This window comes from Arvicanthis niloticus, chromosome 3 (genome assembly GCF_011762505.2).
Source record: "Arvicanthis niloticus isolate mArvNil1 chromosome 3, mArvNil1.pat.X, whole genome shotgun sequence".
Classification (NCBI taxonomy): Eukaryota; Metazoa; Chordata; class Mammalia; order Rodentia; family Muridae; genus Arvicanthis; species Arvicanthis niloticus.
In genome coordinates, this window is record NC_047660.1 from 67,605,764 (window position 1) to 67,626,522 (window position 20,759).

The 20,759-nt window shown below is 40.4% G+C and overlaps 1 protein-coding gene across 1 annotated transcript; it reads right to left on the reverse strand.

Annotated features, from left to right (window-relative positions):
• Positions 1–10,040, reverse strand: LOC117706147 (toll-like receptor 11). Its single transcript, XM_076931105.1, has 2 exons — positions 9,919–10,040; positions 1–4,024 (listed from the first exon to the last, which is right to left on the reverse strand). Exon 2 carries the CDS (start codon positions 4,008–4,010, stop codon positions 1,239–1,241), a length of 2,772 nt encoding a protein of 923 aa, XP_076787220.1. The 5' UTR covers positions 4,011–4,024; positions 9,919–10,040; the 3' UTR covers positions 1–1,238.
• Between the last annotated feature and the right edge of the window lie 10,719 nt (positions 10,041–20,759).

The following is a 20,759-nucleotide window of genomic DNA, read 5'->3' on the forward strand; positions in this document are numbered from 1 at the left end:
CTGCATGCCATGTGGAGGTGAGAAAACAGCATGTAAAAGTTGATTCTCTCCTTCTATCATGTATGTCTCAGGGATTTAACTCAGGTCATTAGGCTTGTTGTCTAGTACCGTTACTTGCCAAGCTATCTTTTTAGTCCAAAGAGTTTTATTTTTCTTGAAAGATAATTTATTGTTATCATAAAATGATACATGCTTACTAAAACCTAGCAGGAAAGTGTAAAGAAGTTTTACTAGCTTGCAGAGGTATTCTAGGTCCCTTTATATTTTGCATTTCTAGTCTTCCTCTTCTTCATACTTCATGTATATCCAGCTTATGTACATACACAGCCAGCTTTCAAATATGGATGCATATGCCATTTGTCAATAGTGTCCTTTAATATTCTGTTGTCTTTTTTCCATATTACTAAATAGCCCCAAGACAAGACAATGTTATTTGCATAACAACATCATGCCAGAAACCTGGGACTTAGTTTGTGAATGACATTCCATTTTTGCCATTGTACTTCTATTGGGAATTTATAATTTTAGCAATATTTCTTTGAATCTGTGAGAAGAAAGTGAGAGTTCCCTGCTTTTTCCATTTGTTCGAAGCTAAAGCACAGTAAACTTAGATAGCAGAAGAGAAGCGAGATCTGAGACAGGTAATATGTGATCTGAGCCAGGGATCTAAGGCCTGTGCAGATTTTGCCTGTGCAGATTTTGCCTGTGCAGATTTCAGTTCCCCTTGAACAATACACATTAAAACAACAGATTTGACTCACATAATGCTCTAAGTGTGAGAAACCTGAGTTAGAGGAACCTGCCTATTGGACGCTGGATGAACTGAAAATACCATTTCAACTCAAATGACTCATTGATTCTCCACCTATCTAGAATTGCACAACATTTTACCAAACAAGTGAATATTTTGCACATCATAGTGGCAGGATAGATTTACTTTGAAAAATTTTGGAAAAACATACACAGGATTGCACAAACCACTATGGATACATGTCTTGTGTGGTGAGCATCATCTCATGTTGGAACTGAGACATAACAGAATTGTTTTCTGAATGAATATTTTCCCCTTCTGAAGGAATGTTTCCCAGTGTTTTAAAAGATTTCCCTTCAAGTGGGATTTAATATAGCACTTAAAATATATCATTTTGCCCCCTTGGTGAGCCCATGCTCCAGTGATGAGGAAGCATTCCCTCTGTTGCTGACAGGATCTTGTTTCATAGTAACATTTCAGACAGCCCTTAATCTTTTTCTTGTCCAGCTTTTCTGAGCCGTCTCTTCAGTTGATCACAGAAAGTGTTCCACTCCATGTTTCCTTGGGACAAATCAAAATAGTCCTCCTTCTGGAGCCACCGGGAGAGACGGTGGTAACTATGGAGCTTCTGCCTGTTGAGGGGCTCCAGAAACAGTAGTAGGAGGCGAGTGGTCCCAGGCCTGGCTACCAAGTGGTAAGTGGCCAGTCTTAACTCTAGATTGCACCAGGGACTTGCTAAGGCCTGGCTGGTGAGCACACAGAGGGTGGCTCTGCTTTTGCCCATGCTGGCAATCATGGATTCCATCCTGTCATTTCCAATCCCAAAGTCCCTGGCAGGCAGGCACAACTTCAAGCCATCACCTTCAGGAGGGGCTTTCTCCAAAACTGGAACCAGTTCTTCCAGCACCCAAGCTTGGTCTTCCTCACAATAGGATATAAAAACATCATAGTTGAATTGGCCTCTGAGTCTATGTCCACCTAATTTCCACCAACAAGTGTGAAAGATCGTCCAGAGGCGACGAAGCCAGGACCATTTATGACAACTAATCAGAGGAAGGATGATCAGCAGAAGCAGCAGAGTGAAACTGGTGAGAAAGCCCCAAAACTCAGTGCCATGTGGGCAATTAGTTGCAAGGAAGGAGAACAGTAGAGTTTTGGAGTAGTCAGAGGCATTAGCCATGCAGATGGATTTGTCCAGCCCATAAACGAAAGTGTTTGGGGCCCGTGTAGCCCAAGACTCCAGCCAGGAAGTTTCACACTGGCAGGTAAAGGTGACATCTGAGAAATAAACGTACTGAGGCATCTGAGGAATTAACTCCTGGAGGTTGCTGTTAATCTCCAGGGCCCTTTCAGAGTTGAGCAGCAGCAGTTTGAGGTCCTGCAAGCCCTTAAAGCTGGACACAGAGAGGTTCCTGAGATTCAGGTGGCTCAATGCCAGCACCTGTAACTGAGGCACATCCTTCAGTAGTGTCTCTAGCTTCATAGTACTTGACTCATAGAAAAAGTTAAGGTACCCCAGCTCTAGCACACGCAGCCTGGGCATCCCAAATAGACGGAGGTCTACCGCATTGCTGTTTTCACTCCAGATAAACAAGTGTTCCAGGAGAGGAAGCTGTTGTGAGAAGAATCTCTGAAGTTGACTGGTTGAGAAGATGAAGCTGTAGCCACGCAAGATGAGGCGACGCAGGGAGGGAAAGTGAATTGTGGTAGTGTCTGGTTTCAGTAATAGGTAGGAAGTTTCTAAGGTAAGGCTCTCCAAGAATAGGAATGGCTCTCCGCTGCGAACTATAAACTGAATACATGTTTCTGCTTGTATTTCTAAACTGAGGAGCATTGGGAGCCATGGAGGATATATGTCCAGCATTGAAACAGAACCAAGTTTTAGATGTCTTAGCATCTTGGGACCCTGAAGTTGTGTGCCTGAGATATGCTCTAAGTAGGTGCCCAGAAGGTTCAAGGTAGTCAGAGCAGGAAGATGAGAGAGCCAGCCTGGTTTGAGTACTTTAATTTGATTCCAGCTCAAGTCTAGTGTCCTCAGCCACCTCAGTCCCTGCAGGCTCTCATTGGATAAACTAGTGATGTTATTGCCACTCAGCCAGAGCTCCTGGAGCTGTGAAAGAAAGGAGAAAGCCCCATGGGGTACATCACAGAGTTGGTTGTGGGACAGATCTAGCACCTTTAAGTTTGTGCTAAACAGTCCTTCTGGAAGCTCCAAGATTGGGCCAAGCTTATTCATAGATAGGTTGAGCTTCTGAAGTTGGGGTAGAGAATGTAGGAACCTGATGGGAAGTGATTGCAGATGGTTATCATGAAGGCTAAGGAATTCTAGGGCTTTATAACCTGGGAGATCTTCATTTTCCAAGATGTCCTGGATTTGGTTCTTCCCAAGATCAAGTGTACGAAGCTCAGAGTAGCCAGTCCCATTTGCAGGCAGTTTTTCTAAACCTGTACCCACAAGGGAGAGGAAGTGCAAGTGGAGGATTCCTGAGCTTGTGAGATCAAGTGCTCTTAGTGGGGTGCCATCCAATATTAGGGAATGGAGTATGAGGCCATTCAAGTCTCTGACACATGCCTGCTTCAGCTGAAGGTTGTAAGATAAATCTAGCATCTCTAGAAAGGGTGCCCGTGGTTTGGTATTGGGTGTAGAAGAGGCACTCAGCAGAAGATCTGGGAAGAGCCTTTGAAGTTCCTGCAACTTTGTCAGACAGCTGTTTCTTATGGTTAGATGCCTAAGACTAGTTGGCAAGTAGATGCTTTGGCTATAAGTCAGGCAGTATCCTTGAAAGGAAAGATGTCTAAGGGATCTGAGAAACTCTAAACAATTTGGAGGGAGGAATAGGCTTAGGCAACAGGGAGCATGATGCTCAAAAAAAAGGTACTGTAGCTGGTCCAGTCCTTGAAAAGTCCTAGATGAGATGTTGGTTGTACCCAATTGCAGCCTTAGAAGTTGTAGGGAGTGGAAGCGATCAAAAGCATTAGCTGGCAGAGTAGGAACCATGCCCTGTAGGCAGAGTACTTCTGTATTTCTGGGCACTCTTTCTAGAGTATGATTTATGTTTTTAACATTGGAACAAGATGCCAAAAGGTGCAGTCCTGGGGCCAAGGTACAGAATGGGATGTAGTAGGAAAGGTTAGGAAATAGCAAGCTGTCTGCTATGATGCAATCAGGGATGGTCCATGCCCAGCCAGTCAAGTTAAGGCTCACCAAAGTCAATAGTATCAGAATGAGGAGAACAGAGCAGAATTGATGTCTTTCCATCCTTGGAACTGATTCTAGAAAAAGAGAGAAAAAGAATGTGCTAACAACTTATAGTGATGAGCAATCCCAGCCTGGACCTTCTAATATGCTTAATATCCTTGGGATTTTGGGACATATTGGGAAATATCCCTTTAATCAAGATATTAGTGACACATTTGCCAAGGCACAGAGTCAAGTTGTGGCCACTGATGTGTGACTCCAAGCTGGTAGGAAACCAGAGGAAACAGAATCATAGGGCTACAGGAGACCCATAGAAGGCCGTGATGTTCCAATCTCCCTGCTGGGAATAACTGGCTCAGGCTACTGAGTTTATTGGAGGAAGCCATCATCCAAAACAAGGCGGAAAGATGACTTGTTCATTAGCGAGTACACTGGAAAAGGGAACCAAGCTACTGACACATTTATATATGAAGACAGCTCTAAGCCACGTGACAACGGAGGACTGTAGTCCTTTACTAATGAGGCCATGAAACTAAATTATGTGTCTTAGTCAAAGAAGCAGAAAGTGCCAGACGTGAGACTATAGTCAATGTTTTTCCTACCAGGATTAGTGGTCTGACATAAATGTTCCCAGATAGAACTAAGGAAACCTTTCAGGTAGATTTTAGGGTTGAGTTCAGGGAGACAATATTCAAAAATAGTTCAGGTAAAATATTCAAAGGAAATAAAGGAAGTAGCCTAATAAAAAACAAAGGAAATAATGTCTTGATACTTTTGAGCCTAGAGCCTAGCACTAGTGGTGGTAATGGTGAGTTGGCTATGTTCTCATTATTTGTGTCTCTTCTTTCATGGAGAGAGACCTCTGAGTGACCACTGTTAAATTAGTGGTGGTCATGAAAGTCCCTGAAAGGTCTGGAAGAGACAGGATAGTAGTCCATTGTTCTGGGGATTACAGGCACCAGTTAGTCACACAAGAAGGGCACTGTCCTATTCAGTAGCTCATGCCCTTGAGCAAAGGATTTAGCATGGAATGCCATGGACTTCTCTACTTTATTTTGATCACTATTTCTCCTGTGTGGTAACACACTGACTCTGGAGCTATGTAAGTATATTGTGTCCAAGGACCTTTCTCTGTCTCTCTGTCTCTGTCTCTGTCTCTGTCTGTCCCTTTCCCTCTCTCCCTCTTTCTCTCCCTACCCCCCCCCCCCCACTCTTTCTCTCTTCCTCCTGAGCCTCAGATTCAACTGAAGTTCAGAGGAGCCGAGAGAAGAGTCGAGTCTGAGACTTCATCTTCTAAAAGGCATGGCCACATTGTAGATGCTCTTTGTTGATCTTATCTCATCTTTCTACAGCAAAGGGTGTTTTTTCTTTTCTTTTGTTTTCTTTTTTCTTTTCCTTTTCTCCTTTCTTTTCTTCCTTTCCCCCTTCCTTCCTTCCTTCCTTCCTTCCTTCCTTCCTTCCTTCCTTCCTTCCGAGCTTTGAAGTATCAAATAGTGTACCATGGTAATTGAAACTTTCTTTTTCCGCCCCTAACCTCCAAGAACCCAGAGGAAGCGGGGATCCCAGGCGCTCTAACTCGGGCAGTATCTTAGGTAAGCTGACAGCAGGGCCCACCCTAAACAGGGAGTAACTGAGACCCACAAGGACCCAGGAAGTCACTCCCGGCCCAGAACACTGGTTCCTTCCAGTCTGGGCCAGAGCGCTGAGCAGATCTTGGGTGGCAGCTCTGTCCCCAACCTCCAAGAACCCAGAGGAAGCAGGGATCCCAGGCGCTCTAACTTGGACAGTGTCTTAGAAACTAGTTCTCAGATCTGAGGCCTGGATCAGACCTCTGCCAGGTCTGCTGTTGTGTGGACCCCGGATTCCACCTGAGACATACTGGAAGGTCCACTTAACCCAGAGCCACAGAGGAACAACTGAACTCAGAGTGTCAGACAACATATCCTGAGATATTCTAGAGGAGACACTGCACCCAGAACAACAGACACCTAGCTGGACTGCTACCTTGGAAGCACAATATCCTGAGGCATCCTAGAGGTACCACTGTAATCAGTGCAGCTGGAAAAGATCACAGAGACATCTGGATCCCTAGAAGATCAGACACAAGCTAGATAACTGGAAAGGCAGGCTTCAGTCAGAGACAGCAAGTACAGGCAGCACTAGAGTTAACCAGATGGCAAAAGGCAAGAGCAAGAACGTAAGCAACAGAAACCAAAGTTACATGGCATCATCAGAACCCAGCTCCTCCATCAGAGCAAGCCCTGAACACCCCATCACACCAGAAAAGCAGGATTCAGAATTAAAATCACTTCTCATGATGATGATAGAGGGCTTTAAGAAAGACATAAATAACACTCTCAAAGAACTTAAGGAGAGCACTGGTAGACAGATAGAAACCCTTAAAGAGGAAACACAAAAATCCCTTAAGGAATTGCAAGAAAATGCAACCAAACGGGAGAAGGAATTAAACAAAACCATGCAGGATCTAAAAATGGAAGTAGAAACAATAAAGAAATCACAAAGGGACAATATCCTGGAGATAAAAAACATAAAAAAAAGATCAGGAGTCATAGACACAAGTATCACCAACAGAATACAAGAGATGGAAGAGAGAATCTCATGTGCAGAAGATACCATGGAAAACATTGACACAACTGTCAAAGAAAATGCAAAATACAAAAAGCTACTAACCCAAAATATACAAGAAATCCAAGACACAATGAGAAGGCCAAACCTAAGGATAATAGGAATAGATGAGGGGGAAGACACCCAACTTAAAAGACCAGTAAATATCCTCAACAAAATTATAGAGGAAAACTTCCCTAACCTAAAGAAAGAGATGTCCATAAATATACAAGAAGCCTACAGAACTCCAAATAGTTTAGACCAGAAAAGAAATACTTCCCGCCATATAATAGTCAAAACATCAAATGTACAAAAAAAAAAAAAAAAAAAAAAAAAAAAAAAAAAAAAAAAAAAAAAAAAGAAAAAATACTAAAAGCAGTAAGGGGAAAAGGCAAAGTAACATATAAAGGCAGACCTATAAGAGTTACACCAGACTTCTCACCAGAGACCATAAAACCAGAAGATCCTGGACCGATACCATACAGACCCTAAGAGAACACAAATGCCAGCCCAGACTACTATACCCAGCAAAACTGTCAATCATTATTGATGGAGAAACCAAAATATTCCATGACAAATCCAAATTTACACAGTATCTCAACACAAATCCAGCACTTCAAAGAATAATTGGTGGAAAACTCCAACACAAGGAGGGAAACTACAACCTAGAAAAAGCAAGAAAGTAATCTTCCAAAAACTGTAAAAGAAGGTAGCTACACAAACATATCTCCACGGATGTTAGCCTAAAAGCTTGTATTAGCGAAGACTCAACCCACAGACCACATGTAGCTCATGAAGAAGGAAGACCAAGAGGGGATGCCTCAGTTCTACTTAGAACAAGAAACAAAAATGCTCAAGGGAGCAAATAGGGAAACAAAACATGGAACAGAAACTGAAGGAGGGGCCATCAGGAGACCATTCCACCTGGGTATTTATCCCATGTACAGCCACCTAAGCTAAACACTGTTGTGGATGGCTGGAAGTGCATAATGTGAGGAACATGATATAGCTGTCTCCTTAGAGGTCTGCCAAAGACTAACACACTCAGAGGACGATGCTCACAGTTAACCACTGATATGATCAGGGGTTTCCCAATGGAGAACTTAGTGAGAGGACTGAAGGAGCAGAAAGGGTTAGTGACCCCAGGTGGAAAGCAACAATACCAAACAACCAGAGTCCCCCCCGCCCCCAGTGTCTAAACCACCAGCCTGGGAACACATAGGGAGGGACCCAAGACTCCAGAGGTATATGTAGGGGAGGATGGCCTTGTCGGACATAGGTGGGAGAGGAGTTTCTTGGTCCCATAAAAAAAATGAACACAGAGTGGGGGGAATGTGAGTGCGGGGAGGGGATAGTGAGGTGGGTAGGTGTGGTCACTGCCTCATAGAAGCATGAGGAGGGGGATGGGATAGGAGGTTTCTGGGTGGTGGGAGGAAGTAGGGTAAGGGAATAAAATCTGAAATGTAAATACTACAACCAATTTTAACAAGTGAAAAAAAAAGTTGTCAGAACCAACATCTTTAAAAAAAAATGTCAGCCCCCTGAGGGGGGGGATTTTTTTTTCTTGATACTAAAACTTGTTCTGAGAATTGTATATTGCAGAATACATAGCCTTGGTTTATCATCAAGCATACTGAGCAGACCTGCCCAAACCTCTGATGTCCTGGAAATCCTTCTGGATTCAGTGAAGACACAGCGTCAGAGGCTTATCAATTTACTCTTCCCCCCACCCCTCTTTTAAAATCTCAACGCCCTTAATCAGCTTGAAGAAGTTAAAGAAGAGTCAGCGCCCCTATTCACTGAGCTTGGGGACTAATGTGGTTAATAATGGTCTGTCTTTCTAGGGACAAGTAGTGGTTTTGTTGGAACAGGGGGGATTAGCTAGGACTTATTGCATAGCCATAACCTATTGGTAGAAATCTGTATAATTATTATCAAGATGAAGTTATAATTTCTTAAATGGTACAAAATTTACTTTGATCTCAAATTTAAGGTTTTCATTGGTACAAGCCTCTTATTAATATAAAAATGAGATGAATATTGATACTACCATGGGCATTGTGCCTGTATAACACATTTAGGAATACAAGGCCTAGACCCAGCCCTTTTTTAACTTTTTTAACTGATTTGGGATGGTTAACCTATGAGTTAAGGGACTATAGCAAATGCATGGCTTTGAGTTTATTGTTAGGGTGTTTTCCATATTTTATTTAGAGATAGCTGAGAGGAGTGAACAGACAACAGTCCAGGTTACCTTACATGGATAGTTGGTTTTCAAAACATCAGAAGTCCATAGAACTGACGCTACAAATATTTATGTATTAATGTTCATTTTGATTAGAGACCTGTCTGCTCCTGACAGCTTCCTGTCATGGATTCTAAGAAGAAATTGAGCATCCTTGGAGTTACTCCAGTTGTGTGGTGACAGCCACTAGGCAAGAATTGCCTCTCTCCATCTACAAATTACTGTCCAGAAAAGGACACACATGCAGAATAGTTGACTGATTATATCTGCCTGGACAGAGTAATCAGCCCTTAATAATCCTGCATCACTAAGGTCTGTCAGATGATTCTGGGCCAGAAGGCTGAAGATTTGATGCTCCAACGTTTGGTAGTATAGGGGCTTTTCAGATGTTCAGCGGTCTCTATAAATTGGCTAAGTTTTAGAAGTTATGTTTAGTGCTTCCCATAACTTCAGTTAACTCAGTCTTTCTGGATTTCTGATCGGGTTGAAGACCTATAGTCTCATAACCAATCCTGGCTATTTACTTTGAGAGAAAAGATCTGAGTAGATGGTTTTCAGCTGAAATTCACTCTAAAGCCAAAAAAGCCAGTAAGTGTTTTAGTTAGAAGAGATGACAGAGGTTCTGGTTAGTCAACAAAATGATGGACTGGGTATTAGGACTATCTTGTACCTCACTGGTACAATTAGGAATAAGTATGCTCTAATTGTATTTTGAGAGAAAAGTTTTACTTTAACAGGAAGAGTGATGTGTAGGAGGAGCTAAGTGGGAAGGAGTACTGAGAGGAAGAGATGGAGTAAGGAGAGAAGATGAAGAAGGGGAGAAGCTAGGTGATGAGAGAGAGAAAGAGAGAGGGGACATGGAGGCAGATCTTCACATGTCTCCACCAGTCAAAGATAGTTTTTGTATCTAGGTTGGGTATTGGGTTACGCTTCTGATTGAGTATTATCAAACTTATAAATCCTTTGATTAACATTTAAAAAATCATATAAAAGCAAAAAGGAAAGGGGGGGCCATGGGACAGGGTTGTTCTAGGGAGGGGAAATGTTGAAAGGGGATGGCATCTTAAATGTAAATAAAATATTAAAAAAATAACTCACAAAAACACAAAACTGGAAACCATAATATCCAAGCAAATGAGCAAGAAGATTCTTGATAGTCCATGTCGGATTGACATTCCCAGGAGGCCTGCCTGTTTCTAAAGGGAAATAAAGAAAGACAAGAATGGGGGTAAGGGGTGGGGGTAGGGCTGGGGAGAGAGGAGGGAGAGGGAAACTGTGACTGGGATGTGATATATGAGAGAAAAATAAATAAAATTAAGTTTTAAAAAAATGCCCAAATAAAGCAATATGATAAAACAAATCTAGAAAAAAAGAGAAACTTTCTTTTTCCTTTTAGTTTATCTAGGATGAATTCAGGGACTAGACTAGATCTCAGATCAAGGAGACACAGTGACCTTGGTACTGAGACTCTGGCACTATAGATGTACGGGTATGATAGCAACTTGTGTCTCAAGATATCAGGTTTAATATAACCCTGAAAGACATACATAGATTGTCCAAGAACTACTGTGTCTCTTGTGGTCACCTAAACTGTGGCAACCCTTAGTCCAATTTTCCCCAGATTCTTCCTTGTCACCAAAGGCCCTGATCTTTGGCTCTCTCTCAAGAGAGGTAGATGCTTAGTGATTCTTAGATTCTTCCCTGCTGGTGTCAATAATGCTCATCTACCTTGTTCAGAAAATCCCGTTATTAGGACAACATTTCTTACCTTTCAGCATGGGGTTGTGGAGACAGATTTATGTTCTCAGGAGGAGTTTTCTTTCATCTCCCACAGCCAAAGAAGAAAACCTTCCTCTTCCCTCCAGGACAGCTCCTGCTCTGCTGCACAGAAATATGTTATTGGTGATAGGTGGGAAGTTCTAGGCAAGAGGGAGAGTGCTTAGTTAATTTTAGGAAAGGTGGAGAATGACTTCTCTTTAGATTGTCTTATTTTCTTTCAGTTTTATGACTTCCTCTTTCCTAGTGTACTCTGTGGGTTTCAGTTCTCACATACTTTGTATCACATCCTACTAACATCTGGAAAAGCAGTCTTCATTTTGCTGGACAATTCTGAGTCTTAACATAAGAGTGTTTCATGCTTTCTGCCATTTCTACCATTCCTTTGTCTTCAGACTACAGTTACTAGAGGGATCTCAGTGTCCTGTGATATGATGCTTAAACAATGAATAGAACTAGGCATGGAGTTGTAGGAGTGAAGCTTGTAGTGAAAGCACAGACTCCATTGCACAAGAAATGTTAGCTCCAGCAAGCATGCAGCCCCGAAGCTGGTGTTGTTACAGAGATTTTATTAACAAAGGCAATGAAGAGTTTTCTGAAGGGGTAGGTCTTTATTTGGCTGCTAGAGGTAATTTGCTTGTTTGTTGGAGGGGGCCTGTACAATTCTTGTTGCAATCAGGGGAAGTTCAAAGTTCAAAAAAAACCTTGCATGGTTGCTTGGTCTCAGAGTTTGTCATGTAAGCCTGAGTCCTTTTGGGTATGAGTTACTTTACTCAGAAATGATATTTTCTAGTTCCACCCATTTGCCCACAAAACTCATGATGTCTTCATTCCTAATACCTGAATAGGATTCCATTGTGTAAATGAACCACATTTTCTGTACTCATTCTTCCATTGTGGGACATCTGGGTTGTTTTCAGCTTCTGGCTATTACAAATAAGGCCTCCATGAACATAATGGAGCATGTATCCATGTGGCATGGTGGGGCATCTTTTGTGTATATGCCCAAGAGTGGTATAGCTGGGTCTTCAGGTAGATCTATTTCCAATTTCTGAGAAACCTCCAGATTGATTTCCAGGGTGGTTGTACCAATTTGCAATCCCATCATTAATGGAGGAGTGTTCCTCTTTCTCCACATTCTCAACAATATGTGCTGTCACCTGAGATTTTGATCTTAGCCATTCTGATTGGTGTAAGGTGGAATCTCAGGGTCATTTTGATTTGCATTTCCCTAATGACTAAGGATTTTGCACATTTCTTGAAGTACTTCTCAGCCATTCAAGATTTCTTTGTTGTGAATTCTTTGTTTAGTTTTATACCTCATTTTTTTTGATTGGGTTGTTTGAGTTTTTTGAAGGTTAGCTTCTTGAGTTCTTTATATATTTTGGATATTAGCCCTCTGTTAGATGTGGATTTAGTGAAAATATTTTTCCCAATCTGTAGGTTGCCAATTTGTCCTATTGACTATGTTCTTTGCCTTACAGCTTTCTAGTTTCTTGAGGTTTTATCTATCAATTCTTGATCTTAGAGTCTGTGCCATAGGAGTTCTGTTTAGGAAATCTCCCCCCCCACCCCCCATGCCAATGAGTTTGAGGCTCTTTCCTACTCTCCTATTAGATTTAGTTTATCTGTTTTTATGTTGAGGTCCTTGATCCACCTGACTTGAGCTTTGTGTGAGGTAACAACTATGGAGTTATTTTCATTTTTCTACATACTGACTGGCAGTTAGACCAGCACCATTTGTTGATGATGCTTTCCCTTTTCCATTGTATATTTTTGGCTTCTTTGCCAAAGATCAGGTTTCCATGTGTGTGCTTTTGTTTCTCAGTCTCCCATTCTATTCCATTGATCCACTGGTCTGTCTCTGTACCGATACCATGCAGTTTTTTTTTTTTAATCACTATCCCTCTGTAGTATAGTTTGTGTTAGAGATGATGATTTCCGCAGAAGTTATCTTATTGCTAAGAATTGTTTTCACTATCCTGGGTTTTTTATTTTACTCTTTTAATATTACTTTTGAATGTTTTTAATTTTTGAGAAATTTATAACACATTGTACCATTATTGTACCATCTTGCAATAGAATAGAAGTTGTTTTATTCTTGTAGCAGATAGGGTTCATAGTTAGGTGAAGTTGATGATTACTTTTCTCTTCCAGTAGTTCCTTCCCATACTATAAATGCTAGTCAGTAGGGATGAAGCTTTCAGTTGAGTATTAGCTTGATTTTTTTTCATAGTCTATGACATATGTATGTAATGTCTTCAGCAACAGGGTCTTACCATCACCCAATAGTATATAATGTCAATACTATATAATGTTTGGAGGAATCTAAATGACATTTTTTTGGCCAATGACTCAAAAGATGTAAAACATTTCTGAAACTATGGATTTTTATTGGGTAGCATATGTTATCTAGTTGGGAGTACTGTCTTCTTCATTACATGGTAACTCTATTTAAATTCCTTTTATGTAAGTTTACATTTTAGGAAGTTTCTATAACAGTAGGTTTCCATATGGTTTTTTATTTTATTTCTTTTGTTTTTTTTGTTTTTATTTTTTTGTGTTTTTTTATTAGATATTTTATTTACACTTCAGATGGCATCCCCTACCCCCATTCCCCCCAACCCCTTAGGAAACCCCTATCCCATGCCCCCTTTTCCTTTTTGCATTTATAAATTTTTTAAAAAATAATGTTAATCATAGGCTTTATAAGTTTGGAATTGTTCAATCAGAGGTGTAACCCACTGACCAACCTAGATATAACTATCTTTGACTGGTGGAGATACATGAATATCTGCCTCCCTGTCTCCCCTCTCTTTCTCTCTTTCATCACCTAGCTTCTCCTCTCCTTCTTCTTCTCCTCTTCTTACTCCTTTTCTTCCTCTCAGTACTCCTCCTACCTTAGCTCCTCCTACACATCACCCTTCCTGTTAAAATGAAACTTTTCTCTCAAAATACAATTAGAGCATAATTATGCCAATTTGTACCAGTGAGGTACAAGATAGTCCCAATACCCAGTCAATACTTTTGTTGACTAACCAGCTCCTCTGTCATCTATTCTAACTAAAACATTTAGTTCTGAACCTGGCTTTAGGATGAATGTCAGCTGATGACCATCCACTCAAATCTTTTCTCTTAAGATCAATAGCTATATGTTTTCAACCCCATCAGAAATCCAGAATGACTGAGTTAACTATAATTGTGAGAAGCACAAATCATAGTTTCTAAAACTTAGCCAATTTATAGAGACCTCTGAACACCTGGACACTCGCTCTACTTCAAAACATTGGAGCATCTGTTCTTCTGCCTTCTGGCCCAGGATCATCTGACAGACTTCAGTGCTGCAGACTTATTAAGGGCTGATTACTCTGTCTAGGCAGATTTAATCAGTCGACTATTCTGCAAGTGTGTCCTTTTCTGGACAGTAATTTGTCTTTAGAAGGAAAGTGGCAATTCTTGCCTAGTGGCTGTCTCACCACAACTGGAGTAACTCCAAGGATGCTCAATTTCTTCTTAGAATTCAATATAGGAAGCTGTCCGGAGCAGACAGGTCTCTAATGAAAATGAACATTAATACTGAAATGTTTGTCATGTCAATTCTAAGGATTTCTGATGTTTTGAAAACCAGCTATCCATGTAAGGTAATCTGGACTGTTGCCTGTTAACTCCACTCAGCTATTTCTAAATAAAACATAGAGAACACCCTTATAATAAACTCCAAGTCATGAATTTGCTATAGTCCCTTAACTCACAGGCTGACCATCTCAAATCAGTTAAAAAAAGTTAAAGAAGGACTGGGTCTAAGCTTTGTATTCCTAAATGTGTTATACTGGTACAATGCCTGTGAGAGTAACAATATTCATCTCACTCTTATATCATTAAGAAACTCATGCCAATGAAAACCTTAAAATTTGTAAACAAAGTAAATTGGTGCCATTTAAGAATTTATATCTTCATCTTGATATTAATTATACAGATTTCTACTAATAGGTTATGGCTATGCAATACACCCTAGCTAATCCTCTCTATTCCGACAAAACCACTACTTTTCCCTAGAGAGACAGCCCAACATTTACCACCTTAGTCCCCAAGCCCAGGGAATAGGAGCGCTGACTCATCATTAGCTTCTTCAAGCTGATTATGGGCGTTGAGATACTAGAAGAGGAGTGGGGAGGGGGGAGAGCAAATTGACAATCCTCTGATGCTGTGTCTTCGCTGCCTCCAGATGGAATTCCTGGACCTCAGAGGTTTGACCAGGTCTGCCCAGCTTGCTTGTTGAGTAGATACACCAAGGCTGATCATTCTGCAATATACAATTCTCAAAACAAATTTTAGTATCCTAAATTAGCCAAGCAAAGCTCACATGAATTCACAGAGAATGAAACACAGGGCCTCCATAATTCTGCACCAGTTCTTCTGTGTATAAATTATTGTTGAGGTGGTTACCCTGAAGGTGAGAGAGTCTGTAGACCCAAGTTATGCTATGTGACCTTGCTCCAAAATTATTTCTGATTGGTAAATAAAGAAGCCTGTAGCCTATAGCTGGGCAGAATTGAGATAGGTGGGGCTTCATATTCTAGGTTTAGAGGTCAGAGCAAACCACAGGAGAGAAAGATAAAGGTGAAAGAGAAGAAGGCAGACACCTTTGGTTAGGTATTAAGAAAGTGTGGCTCTGAGGGTTGGCCAATTGGAGTTAAGAGCAGCCCAAATAAAACATAGTTAGTAATAACTCAGAATTATTGATAGGAATTGATTTTAATAGCATACAGGGTATATATCTGCTTAGGCCTTAGTGCTGATTAAGGTTTATTGTAAATATAAAGGTTGTATGTATCTTTTATCTGGGAACTAAATGGCCAAAGGCAGGATAGAAACCATGGATTGGGATTAAAAATTTCTACAACATATTATAGCTTTCAGTTTAGCAATTTTATAGAACTATTGAGTTTGTGAATGAACGGGTCTCTGATTCTTCTGCCTTCTCTGGGGGCTATTTTCCTAAGGTAGGTTTGCCTTGTTCAACCTTGATATGACATTTAAATTTTTTTATTTTATTTTGTTACATTTTGTCATTATCTTTTAGAAGCCTATTCTTTTTCTAATGAGTGACAGAAAAAAGTGGATCTGAATTGTGTGAGATATGTTAGAACTTGAAGGAGTAGAGGAAGGGGAACTAATTAAGACATATTGCATGAAAAAAGAATCTATTTTCAATAAAAAGTTGTAAGGAACTGGACAACCTAGAAAGTAACCAAATATATGCATGGATTATATATATGTGTGTGTGTGTATGTATATATATGTGTATATATATAATATATATACACATGTGTATATATATAATATATATGTGTATATATATATGTATATATATATATGTGTGTATATATATATATATGTGTGTGTGTGTATAATCCATGCATATATTTGGTTACTTTCTAGGTTGTCCAGTAAATATAAATATAAATATAAATATAAATATATATATATATTTACATCATTTCTCATGAGAGAAATGCAAATCAAAACAACTTTGAGATGTCCTATTAACCTAGCCAGATCTAAAATAAGTGACAAAATATGATGGTATGATGTTTGGAAATAGAAACACTTATTTGTTTCTAGTAGATGCACAAACAGTTGTTATAATGTAAATCAGTGTAGAGGCTCCACAAAAAACTGGAAATAAATTTGCCTTATAACCCAGATATATTAGTTTTGGGTATATTTCCAAGAGGCTCTTCACTTTACAGTATTATTTGTTCATCCTTGGAGATTGCTGTTGTAGTTTCAATAACCAGAGATAGGAGATTCTAAATGCCTATAAACTGCCGAGCTGATGATGGAGATGGGGTGCACTTATACACAGAATACTGTTCAACTACTAAGGAAATTTATGATATTTGAGTTGAATGAATGGAGTTGGAAACACGTCATTTTGAGTTAGTTATTACAGATTCAAAAACATTGTAAGTTTTTCCTTAAATATGAATACTAGCTTTAGTTCTTTAGATATATGTGTTTTATTTGTAATACCCACAAAGTTCAGGAATCTACTAAGGGACCAGGTGGGAGATAGTTCTTTCAGGGTAGGACAAAAAGAAGACGTGATACAAAAGTTTAGAGGGGACTTGAAATGGGAAGATTTAATTTGAGTTGAAAATGGGGATGTATGATAAAAGAGGAAATAGTAGGAGGGGTAACTAATACTAAAAACATTTTGAAACATTATATAGAGTTATTCTACTATAGGAATACATACACAAAATGTTTAAATAGAGTTAACCTATAATATGCTGAAAATATCCCTCTTGGGGACCACAATTTGAAAATAAAATACAGTATCAAGAAGGTATCAAGAAGAACCTCCTTTGGATGTTGTTGGCTAGTGATTCCATGGACCACCAAACATCACAGGCTACTGCTAGCATTCTTGCTTACCACCCAGAACTTTTTGACAAGGTTCTAAGGCTAAAGACACAACATACTGGGTCATAGAACATGGATAAACCATGTGGGTAATGAGTGGAAAGATTTATCACCATTGGCTAACTTTCATAATGTTTAGAGGTTCTGTGTGAATTATCAGAGGTTAAAAATAATCACCAATCTATTCTACTGTAAACTATGTGATGTAAAATAATTGTCCTGACAATACATGTCCCCTTGTACAACAGCAATACTAATGTTATGGGATTAAGCAAAAACTTTCTGATTGTATTGAAGTATTGTTCCACAAGATGCAACCCAGATCTAGCATACTTATTGATGCCAATAACCTGTGACTAGAGAAGACTCATGCTACAGGTGATACTTCTATTATCTTGCTAAATGACAAGATAATTAAATTATCTTCTAACAACTCATATTTATTCTAACAACCCATCATCTTAGGCAGTGTTCTGCTGCTGTCAAGAGATACCATGATTATGGCAACCCTTACAAAGGAAAGCATTTAACTTTCCTTTACCTGCAGTAAAGGAAAAAAGCCTTGTTTACAGTTTCAGAGGGTTAGTCTATTGTCATTATGGAGTATGATGGCACAAAGGCAAACGTGATAGCTTAGAGGTCTAAATCAATATCTGAAAGCAGTAGGAAGAGAGGCACTGTGCCTATCATGGGTGTTTGAAACCTCTATGCCCAACCCTAGAGAAACACTTCCTCTAACAAGGCCAATTCTACGCCACCAAGGACACATCTACTTCAACAAGGCCATACCTCTTAATCCCAAGTACTGCCGCTCCTTGATGACCAAGAACTCAAATATATGAACCTATGGAAGCTACTCTTATTCAAACCACCACATTCTACTTCCTGGACAACATAGACATATAGTCATAACATAATGCAAAAACTGCATTCAGTCTAACCTTAAAAGTCCCCATAGATTTCCTGTCTCACGACTGCTTAAAAGTCCAAAATCTCTTCTGAGACTCAAGGAAATGTTTCAGCCATAAGATCCTACAAATCAAAATAAAAAAGACCATATGATTCTAACACACAATGGTACAGAATATACATTACCATTCCAAAATGGGGGAAAGAAAGCATAGTAGGGAAATACTGGACTAAAAGAAAACTAAAAACCAGCTGGGAAAATTACAAATACTGTATCTTCATGTGTGATGTCAAAGAGCTCTTCAGATCTACTTCCTTTCAGCTTTGTTAACTGAAACACACTTCTATTTCTTGGGCTGGTTCAACATCATGTTAGTAGCTCTCCTTGGTAGGCATCTTACAACTCTGGTATCTCCAACATCTTAGTAGTGAAATCCAGGCTTCATTTTCAGGGTTTTATGTAATGGTCTTTCTGGGACTCCATGCAGGGACACCTCTAATACATTCCTGGGCTCAACAACATTCATTTGCCATGAAAAATTGTAGGCTTATATTTTTCTTTCTTTTTTTCTTTTTGGTTTTTCGAGACAGGGTTTCTCTGTGTAGCCCTGGCTGTCCTGGAACTCACTCTGTAGACCAGGCTGGCCTTGAACCCAGAAATCCACCTGCCTTTGCCTCCCAAGTGCTGGGATTAAAGGCGTGCGCCACCACCGCCTGGCATATTTTTCTTTTTTTAAAAAACTTTTTTTTGCATTTTCTTTTTTATTGGATATTTTATTTATTTAGAATACAGATGTCATTCCCTTTCTCCATTTCCCCTCTCTAGAACCCCATCTACCACTCTCTCCTCTCTTTTGCTTTTATACCATTTTAATTACATGTATGTATTGAGGTCAGTTCTAGACTGAGGGTCTAGCAGTACAATAGATGCAAATAGTCAAGAAACAAACAAGACAAGAAACATGAGTAGTGAATAGTCAAAGAACAAGCAAGGCATTAAACTCAATTACATGAACACTCCTGTGATCACTGTTTCTAAGGGCTTATCAGAATGACCAAAGTATCTGAGCCTACTTTCCTGTCCTAGCCCAAAGTCATTTTCCTGTCTGAAGGCTTATAGTTTTCAAAACCTGCTTTAGTAAGGGTTCTTAAACACTGACCAGAGGTAGTGGAAGAAGATGGCTAAGAGAACAAGGGTGTGTGTGTGTGTGTGTGTGTGTGTGTGTGTGTGTGTGTGTGTGTGGACATGTTCAGAAATACTTCTTTGAGAGCAATTCCAATCTTCATTGTCATCAGTCCAGTCCACTAGCTGTTGGGGGCCGACTTTTAGCAGAAAGCGGCTATCAGCTTTGCAGCCATCTTGAGCCATATACCCTGACATGTGACTTGGATTACAATAGCCTACAACAGCTGAGCACACTCTGATAATCTTGGTTTAGATACCTTGAGATTAAAGGTGCGTGAGATTAGAGGTGTGTGAGATTAAAGGTGTGTGACTTAAGAGTATGACTTAGAAGTATAGAGATCAGAGTTAGAGACAAGACCTAAGGGCATGATTAAAGGTGTAACTTAGAGGCGTGGCTTAGAAGTGAGACATATAAAAGGCAGAGACAGAACAGATCAGAATCAGACTGAGATCAGAGAATCAGACACATCAGACATTAGGTAGAAGACACTTGGCTCCAGACAGAATCAGACACAGCAGACAGAGGAGACAGAGAAGGAGACACTTAGAGGAAGAGAGACTGAAGAATAAATGGGATTGAATCACACCCTGTCTGGTCTCCATTCCTCGAGTCTGCCCTCACCCTCGCTCTTGCTGAACCCTGACCCGCAGACCGGAGCGGCAGCTTGGGCCGGGATACAGTGGCCGCCCAAACGTGGGTCGGCCCAGGCTTCAACATTTTGCCTGGGCTGTGACTTTTTTTGGCCACCCCAACATGGGGCTAGTGTGGACCCCAACAACTAGCAAAACACCAAACATGAATCAGCAGCAGTGGCTCTACCTAGAAAAAATTGTGAGACTTCGCCCATCGGCAGGAATCTGCTGAAGCAAGAAGCAGCCAAACCACAAGTTCTTTGGAGTGTTTCTCTCTATGAAGTAACAAGTGAAGATTAGAGAAGAAAGCAAGATGAACCAATGCAAGAGCATTGTCAGTGAAGCCAATAAAGACCAGCAAGGCAAACCAATTCCAGAGCACCATTCACTGCCTGTTGGGTTATACTATTACACTTTCCAAATATGATGATCAAGCATCCGCTGTAGTAAAACATCACATGACCTTTCACCACACAAATTCCAGAAAAGCACTGCATGTCTGTTCTCAGAAAAACATCCTCTCATGTAGGAGGAGCTAAGGTGAGAGGAGTAAAGGAGAGGAAGAGGAGAAGGAGGAGGAGGAGCTGTGGGAGAGATAAAGAATGAGAGAAGTGGACATGGAGTCCGATGTTCGCTTGTCTGTAGCAGTCAAAGGTAGTTGGTATATCTAGGTTGGGTACTGCAAGATTGTAAGATTATCTTGTTATTGGTCATTACTAAGTATATAAGCCTTTGGATAATCTAAGCATTAGAATCTCATCTGTACCGAGCCTGTGTTGTTGGCGGGATGGTCCTGGCACTGCCCAGCCTTGCAGAGACAGTGTGGAAGATTGGCAGAGCCATCTCTCATGCTGGCGTCTCGTGGGTGGCAGGGCTGGTGTTTCTAGCTGGCTGTTTCTAGCTGCAGCACGCATGTGGTTTCTGGCTACGCAACATGGCAGCTGATCTAGGCAGAGCTGCCACAGCTTAGACAGTCAGCTTCACCAGTGGCCATTTTAAAAATAAT

Coding starts and splice junctions, on each gene's coding strand:
- LOC117706147 (XM_076931105.1), bottom strand. CDS start 4,010: ATGGAAAGACATCAATTCTGCTCTGTTCTCCTCATTCTGATACTATTG.